The sequence below is a fragment of the Carex rostrata genome, chromosome 18 (assembly GCF_964058835.1).
Source record: "Carex rostrata chromosome 18, lpCarRost1.2, whole genome shotgun sequence".
Classification (NCBI taxonomy): Eukaryota; Viridiplantae; Streptophyta; class Magnoliopsida; order Poales; family Cyperaceae; genus Carex; species Carex rostrata.
In genome coordinates this window covers 1,765,598-1,774,476 of record NC_135935.1, presented here as the reverse complement: position 1 = coordinate 1,774,476, position 8,879 = coordinate 1,765,598, and the positions used below count along the sequence as shown (strand labels likewise).

The 8,879-nt window shown below is 34.1% G+C and overlaps 2 protein-coding genes across 2 annotated transcripts; both read right to left on the bottom strand.

Annotated features, from left to right (window-relative positions):
- Positions 1 to 466: 466 nt before the first annotated feature.
- Positions 467 to 3,873, bottom strand: LOC144569507 (Glycine cleavage T-protein family). The gene is made up of 4 exons (XM_078319887.1): positions 3,384 to 3,873; positions 2,441 to 2,658; positions 1,923 to 2,041; positions 467 to 1,198 (listed from the first exon to the last, which is right to left on the bottom strand). Exons 1-4 carry the CDS (start codon positions 3,691 to 3,693, stop codon positions 649 to 651), a joined length of 1,197 nt encoding a protein of 398 aa, XP_078176013.1. The 5' UTR covers positions 3,694 to 3,873; the 3' UTR covers positions 467 to 648.
- Positions 3,874 to 5,179: 1,306 nt separating this feature from the next.
- Positions 5,180 to 7,048, bottom strand: LOC144569509 (Signal recognition particle, SRP9/SRP14 subunit). Its single transcript, XM_078319889.1, has 4 exons — positions 6,870 to 7,048; positions 6,632 to 6,725; positions 6,408 to 6,517; positions 5,180 to 5,639 (listed from the first exon to the last, which is right to left on the bottom strand). The coding sequence occupies exons 1-4, from the start codon at positions 6,870 to 6,872 to the stop codon at positions 5,451 to 5,453; spliced, it is 396 nt and encodes a 131-aa protein (XP_078176015.1). The 5' UTR covers positions 6,873 to 7,048; the 3' UTR covers positions 5,180 to 5,450.
- Between the last annotated feature and the right edge of the window lie 1,831 nt (positions 7,049 to 8,879).

The following is an 8,879-nucleotide window of genomic DNA, read 5'->3' as shown; positions in this document are numbered from 1 at the left end:
AAATACTGATATAAGAATATTTTATTGACAAGCCCAAGAGCTGAATTGAAAATTTGAGGAAAACTTTGTAAACTGATAACATGGCCTAAAATCTGTACATGGATATTCAAATTTATAGCCGTGTTGGGATACATTTAAAATCATTATATTCAGACTGGAATACCCATCACATCCGTATCACCATCAGCATCAGGTGCAGATTATCCATGTTGTATCTATATCCTTATCCATTCAGAAATACCCGTATTAATTTGGACACCGATATTAAAAATTTACAATCCAAATTCACATTTTCACATATATGAAGTCATGTCGGAGCATATACTATTAATTCATTTCCAATCCCGACTTTACAGATAATAGTTAATGTTTGGAGGGTTCCATAATTCCATTTAGAGTGGAGTGAGAACTGAACAATAAATTTCCCCCAAGACCACAAGTCAGTTTCAAATTTCAATCAATCAAAGAGAGAAACAACACAAAGTACATTTATTCTCAAATAGGGAAAAGAAAGAACAAAATCACAGTCAGATTGTTAGTTTATGCAAAGACAATGTAAAACTCGAAAACAGAAATTTACGGTGATTTGGTCAATCAAAGAAGGAATACCTTTTTTCTTTTGTTTCAAACCAAAAAAACCCGTGTGCTTTACTTCGGTGGCTTGTAGTACTTGGTTGGTACAAAGGGCATTTTAGTCACAACTGCATCATATGGCTTCCCTCTAACCAAAATCTTCGCCTCAGTACCAGGTTTGTGTAAACCCGATTTAACATACCCCATTGCAATATTCTTCTTCAGGCATGGACTAAATCCACCACTTGTCACCTCCCCAATCTTCTCACCACCCTTATCTGTTATCTCACTATGGCTTCTTGGAGGTGGGCCTTGAGAGAAAAACCCGACCCGTCTAATTTTGGGACCCTCCTCGAGCTGTTTCAGGATTACTTGGGCTCCGAGAAAGCCTCCTTCAGCCCTGCGACGCTTGCCTATGGCCCACGAGAGGCCTGCCTCAACTGGTGTGATGTGTTGCTCCATGTCATTGCCATATAGGCATAGACCTGCTTCTAAACGAAGACTGTCACGGGCTCCAAGACCAGTTAGCCTAACCTTCCCTTCAGATTTTTCTAATATGGCCTTGGCAAGGTCAACTGCATTTTCAGCTGGTACAGAGATTTCAAACCCATCTTCACCAGTGTACCTGGGTAAATATTTTTAACTTATCAGCTGTTGACTTGCCCGTCTATGTAGTACTTAATACTAACATTAGCTCATGGCTTAGATATGGCATAAAATATATAAATAAAATAATTCATCTGTGTCCTAAAAATCAACATCCAATGCAGACTAAATACTAATGCATAACAAGAACTATTTCATATGCCCCTTGAATGACATTACATTCACTCGGGTACCAAAGGTGGTCAGCATCAGAACCATCAGTCCTCCCAAATATCAGAACTGAAAAAAAAAGTTGATCATGCATCGATAGATGGTACCTAACAGGATGCAGACTCCCTTGGAACAATGAGAAAATAGAATAAATTCATTTTCATCTGGGTTCCATTAAAACTACCAAAGAACTCAAATCTTGCTCAATAAATCTGATTGCAGTGTTACAGTAATAGGGGAAGATCTTTCAAAAAGTATGTGAAAACAAGGGTATTTAATTTTTTTAAATGTTTTCATGTTATACATATAAAAATCACTGAAAGGGTCATTTGCAAAATATTTAAGGTTGTTAGGGTTCATATAATATTCCCTCAAGATTGGATTTCAGCTGCAATGAAAAAAATGACCAAAGAAAATCAACAGTGGCTTAGAATTGCAACAGAAACAAAAAAAAATAATAAAAAAAAAAATAAAGAAAAAAAATGCAAAGACAATAAATGAAATTAAATAACTATACAAGTGATAATGTATACCCTGTCCGAGTGAGATAGCAAGCGGAACCATTAATATCCAACATCTTGAATTCACCAAAGTACATCTTGCTCAAATCATCCTTTGTTAATAGCTGAAGTGTTGGTGCAGCCAGTGGTCCCTGATATAATATTTCTAGCTCATTTTTAGTGATTTTTAGAAACCAAATTTGAAGTTTGTAACTCAATTAAAACATGAAATTATAGTCCTCTATGAAGACTGCTTCTGGAATTCAGATTAAGAACCTACAATTGCAAAGTCCTCTTACCCAGTAAATAATTTGCCAATGAGATTTAAGCATAACTTTTAGTGTCGATTTCAGATATAACTCTGCAAAATATTAAATTTGATGTAACATTTTTGCAAAATATTAAATAATTTCTCAAGTTTTTACCAACCAATAAAATTTTCCAGCAGTATCTTCTCTGCACATTTCACCAAACAAATATCCAACAACAACCAAAACAAAATAGACAAGGAAATATCTAATGACAAACAAGTTCTTTATATTTTCTTTTACCTGCAAAGCTAGCAGGGATCTTTCATCATGTATATGCCAAGTCACATCCCCGCCCTTTTTCTTAAACGATTCCATGTGGGCCCCGATGTGAGCCAAGTCCTTATCTCTACAGCCCGCATTTACCACAAGGTAAATGTGATCGTCGGTCACCTTTGTCACCACCGAATCGTCAATTGCACCCCCATTTTCATTTGTAAAAACTGTCAGGCTGCCTGTACCTGTAGAAATTTTTGTAAAGGTGAAAATTATAGGTCCGTATTGAATACAGTCAGCAGCAGCTCATGTGATACAAGGGCATTAGTGTAATTAGTGATTGAGTTAGTTACAGGATTAGAATGTATCACTGGTATTATTGTAATTAGTGATTGAGTTAGTTACAGGTTAGAATATATCACAGTATCTCTGTATCTACGCCTATATAAAGGCCATATCTTGTATCAGACAATTGAGTTGAGATGAATAAAGAATTACAAGATTCATTTGAAATAAAATCTCCTCCATTACATTTACAGTCTGTTTGTTTGCTTTAATTTTAAGTGAATGCCAGTACAATTTGGAAACCAAAGGACTTAGTTTATCAGAATTTTATTTTAGTATGTGAATTGTACAATCATACTGGAAAAATCAGTCCATAATATACTAGATAGCATAATTGTGATTCACTTAAAAAAACAATCACAATAAAAAAATAATAAAAAAGTATCAATTTTCCTAAGGAGCCCCACGGAAGTAGTAATACCCCTGCAGTAAAATTTATCACAACCAATTCAATAAACCAACTAAATTATAGAAGAATTATGAAATTAGCAATCAACTAGGAATGAACAATATCATTACCACAACAGTCGTAATGTCACTCCCTATCCCATGCTATCTAAACGATCCATTATGTACTTACATAACAGATAACACACTAAAAAAAATAATATTTGATAATAATTACCAGGTTTTAGTCCAGCCACATCAGCAATGACTAGGCTTTCTAGAAAGGGCACGGCGTCACGGCCTTTGAGACTGAGGCCGCACATGTGGGAGACATCAAAGAGGCTCCCTTGGGCCCGACAGTTCAGAGTAGAGTCCATGATGGAATCGGCGTACTGGATTGGCATGGACCAACCAGCGAAAGGCACCATCTTTCCGCCATTAGCGACATGAAAATCGAACAAAGGAGTTTTCTTCAGAGAAGCAGAATCAGTTGCGAAATGCCGAGAAAGGCGACGGGTAACGGATAGGAGGAGGCCTCCGCCCCTCATCGTTGCCGCGCGAGTGTATGTTCGAGTGTGCGGGGAGTGGCTTGAGACTCGAGAGAGGGAGCGAGGAGCGGGTGCGATAATGGAGATGAGATGTATTTGTTTGATCGAGGTTGGTGTTTGCTTGTGTTTTTTCTTTCTAAGACAAGGTGTAAGAACTAAATGCGGGAACCAGTCCTTCCCGCCGGAAATTATCTGATTTCCCAATTTTGCAAAAATAGCTGCATCTTTTTCCTCAAATATTGATCGTTCAATTTCACCAAATAGTTCTGCTGATTTTGTAAATCATGCAAGTTGGTATAAAGTCAATTGTTAACATATTCATCAAATTTATAAATTATCATTATTTTTTGTCGAACTATGAAAATATTTTTTTTTTGTCCTCATACTCTTTTTTTTTATCCTTTATTGTTCTTTTACTTCTAATATTATTTTATTTTCTAGTCGTTTCTTTATTAATCTTGTAATTGATATTATATATATATTTGCTCATTTCGATTAATTACAAATAATAATATAAGGTTAGATTAAGTTTAGTGGCAAAAGACAATGAGAGGTTGCATGATTAAAATTCAGAAGGAGAAAATCATTTATTAAAAATGCACTAAAATTTGGATGCCAAAAACTTTTATTTTTTTCAAACAAAATATGAGATCAGATTATGTACAAATTCTCACACTAGTTTTCCGCATACTTGATTAATTAAGTAACTTCTTAATTTTTATTCCTAAATATTATTTCGATATATTTTGCTAGATATTGTATTTGTTAAAAATATTAATAATTTATTTGACGAGAAAATAATAATAATTTATTTGAGGAATCTTCAACTGCAGATACAACTAATAGTCATTTAATTACACAGGAGTATCTAATCTATTCAATGAGAACCAGGTCCATAATAGGGAGATGGAGTAGGTGTGAGATGGTGGGTGGAGGATTCCTGACCCAACAGCAGCAATAAGGTGGTGGGATTTTGGGATGTGGTGCAATTTTGGATTTGCAGTGAGTGGCATCCATGCCTCTAATTTCTTATTAAGCATTTTTTTTCCCTCAATTCATTCTGGATTTTCTGTGCCAAGCTATGTAGGTTTCACATAGATCACACTTCTAAGCTCGAGTTTGATCTTCAAGATTCCAAGTGGGATTTTAGTTACCACGATTTATCATTTTCAAAAAATAAAATATAAGAACCACGGATTTTAAAAAAAATTCATATAATAACATAATATATTTAGAAATCCTTGGTATGAACCAACTAGTTTCTTTACAAAAATTTCAGTTTGCAAAACATATAAAATTATACCTTTATTTCAGTAAAACTTTTTGTCATGTGCTAGCAAATTTGCTGTAAGATATTATACAACATAAATATAACGCCTGGTTACTGGTGTCCATGCATGATTTATGTAAATGAAAACTAGTGAACAATTTGGAGTCAATGAGCACATTGAAGTTTCTGCATGATACAATACAAAGATGGAGTCGGACAAATATAATTGATTCTTGAAGTTTCACCTAGACAGTTTGATTTGTCACAAATAGTAAGTTTTGAGCACACTATACAAAAGTCATTGTTTTCCTCAACTAAAAGAAAAGCATTTTTTAACTAAAAAAAATGTCAAGAAAAATTCTTCAAAGATCCAAAATTTCTCAGCAGCAGAAGTTGTAATTGAAAATACAGACATTAAAACATGACCAGTGCTGGGACACCAAATGGAGATGCCTGTTTAATTATCCAACTAAACTAATCGTTTATATCAGGAGGATTTAGCAGTGCTGGAACCCGGCTTCTTAAGAGGGGCTCTCTTCTTACGTGGGTCGGGTTTCTTTTCGGGTTCAGTTGCCTTCTTCTTGTCCTTTCTCTCTCTCTTTTTCAATGCATCCATGTGTGCTCTCAGTACAGTTGCATAAGATGCTTGAAATTTCAGCTGATCCTTAGCTGAAATCTGCAAAATTTAAAATAAATATCAGAAGTTAGAAATATATTGGAAGACATTATTACCAGTGAGTCATGTATTTACAATACACTATCAACTTGGTTAGGTCAGATGCAGTTAGGAAACACCATTGGTCCAAGGTATACTGCAAATTCCAGGAGATCAAACCATACAAAATATGAGCACAAACATTTGGTATATTTTAGTACAGCAATCAGTCTATAGACATTGTGCAATCCGGAAAACTGTGAACTTTTTTTGATGTGAAGCAGTTAAATTTTATTTTACTGACATAAAAAAGCTAGTTGTAATTTATATATTGGTACCTGAAAAAAAAAAACCTGAAGTTCAAAATTAATATATGCAATTACATATGGATTGAATTTGCATCTGTTTAACTTTTCTGTTTTCTTTTCCATTCACTTGCAAGCTGAAACTGATGTTTGATAGTATGATCCAGCAAGGTCCATTCACATTTCAAACTCTTAAATCAATGTATGAACTGAACAACAAGAAAATTGAAAATTCGTTGCTGCATTCTAATATCCCTATAACAGCAAAGGAACTCTAAATTGAAATTTGGAGAAATGGAGGAAGCAGTAGGACACTGGCAGCACATCACCAAATTATACCAGGAGGCATTTCAGTAAATTTGTTAGTGGTGGTACTATTAAGCATGAAATATCCATATAATCCTAATTGAATAATTAGATTACAACTAAAACATACTGAAAGAAAATTAATGAACAGGAGCAGTGAATTTAGATAGAAACATACCAAGGTTGAGATCGTCTTTTTTCCATCAGTTGCACGGACTAGACATTTATACTCAAGTTTTTGTCCTTCTTTCTCCATCAGTTGTCTCTTGTTCTTTGTCTTTAGACAAGCTATCAGATCAAAAGAATTACAAAATCATTGAATATCGTACAAAAAAAGAGACTCCCGTATACAAGATTCACAAAAATAAAGCAAAACAAAAAGAATAAAAAAAAAGTGCTTACATCGCTTCATAGTGACCCAAACAGATCCACTCTCTGTGTTCTTCTCATACAAGCTCGTGAGCTCGTTTAGAAATGGATCTGGTTGTAGCAGAACCTATTAACGAAATCAAACTGTCAATATTGCACAGAAAAGCTCAATATTTGGTAAGAAAGGGATTAAAGGGTACTAGTTATCTCAGAGAAATATTAATCAGAGCAAATCAAAGTTCGAAATGTCCGAAAAAGATTCATAGTTTACCATCTTTTGGGTAAATCGTGCACCTCGCTTACGATGGAACCTCTCGTCTTCGGATCAAAAGGCGAGAGAGTCTCGATCAAGAAGGTAGAGAGAACAAGGGTTTGATTTGTCGATTGGCGATTGTCGATAGTCGATTGTGATAGGATGGACCGATGGAGGAGCAATTCACTCCAGGGCGATTGGTATAATAATCGATTCTCTCCATTTGTCGAAAATGGAGATATCCTGACAGTTTCAGGGCCTATACGGCCCAAGTCTATTGTTGTTTGGGCTTTTATGTCAACAAGTCTGGCCCGGAGGCAGGGGAGTACCCCGGACAGTTATAGTCTAGACTCTGGACTAAACCTGTGTGTCCTTGATTCCTTGAACAGGTGAATACTTGAATGGAACAATAATCTTTCAATAAATAAGTATACTAATTAGAGGCATTTCTTTATAGGATTTGATTTTTAAGCCAATTTTAGAAGTTAGAATATGATTAGCAGCAAAGAGAAGATCATGTTGGTACCTATAGTACTGATATAATTCTTGTTTAGTTTTCAAAGAAACTCCGTTTTGCTAGTGTAAGTATAGGCTTTTTCTTTTTGTTCAGAGGAAAATTCAACTTGGATTCTGGTGTTTTTTTCCTCTTCTCAGGTAGAACAATGACGAAATGAGGAGGAGGCAAGACGGAGAAAAAACAAAATACAGACCTCACATTACTCTCTCAGATTTTACAAAAAAAAAGGTGTTGTCAGATATTTTTTAATATGGCAGACAAAATAAATTCTTCATAATTTTGGGCATAAATTAGAAGTTTCAATATGGCGATAATTAAATACGGGCTATTTGGTATGTTGCTAATTAAATATAATTCGGAATAGATATTCTATTTCGACTGAAGGTACGCCAAACGCTCCGATTTTTTTATTTTTATCCAAAATATAAATTGAATTTTAAAAATTAACCGAACCGGTTGTCAAATTTTAAATCTACCCAAACCGGTTAACTGTTAACCAGACCCAATTTCCGGTTAACGGTTAACCGGACCAAATTTCCGGTTAACGGTTAACCGGACCCTTTGAAATAGTCCGGTTAACCGTTAACCGGAAATTTGGTTTGGGTTCGCTTAACCGTTAACCGGATTCGTTGGTTCGCTTAACCGTTAACCGGATTCGTTGGTTCGCTTAACCGTTAACCGAACCCGATTTTTTTTTTTTTTAAATAGAAAATTTTAAATGTTTTTTTTCTATTGAAAATATACATGAAAATTCGTATTTAGATTTATCAAATTTACACCAAAAAAATTTGTAAATCAAATATGAAATTTAAAATTATAGAAAAATACACATACACATACACATACACATATACATATACATATTATATATGAAATTTAAAATAATATGTATATGTATATGTGTATGTGTATGTGTATGTGTATTTTTCTATAATTTTAAATTTCATATTTGATTTACAAATTTTTTTTTGTGTAAATTTGATAAATCTAAATACGAATTTTCATGTATATTTTCAATAGAAAAAAAACATTTAAAATTTTCTGTTTTAAAAAAAAAAATCGGGTTCGGTTAACGGTTAAGCGAACCAACGAATCCGGTTAACGGTTAAGCGAACCCAAACCAAATTTCCGGTTAACGGTTAACCGGACTCTTTTAAAGGGTCCGGTTAACCGTTAACCGGAAATTTGGTCCGGTTAACGGTTAACCGGTTTGGGTAGATTTAAAATTTGACAACCGGTTCGGTTAATTTTTAAAATTCAATTTATATTTTGGATAAAAATAAAAAAATCGGTATACCCTATATAAAATTGAGTAAAAATAAAATAATGATATATTAAGTAAGAATCATATTAAAAAGAATAAAATTTTGCGAGGGGATTTATTATGGCTGAAAATTTCCTCTTCGCCTAACTAATGTACCAAAGATAATAATTGATTACAATACCAGAATTTAGGCGTTAGGTAGAAACCTGATCAACATCTACTTCTTGTAACCTAATCTAAGAATATT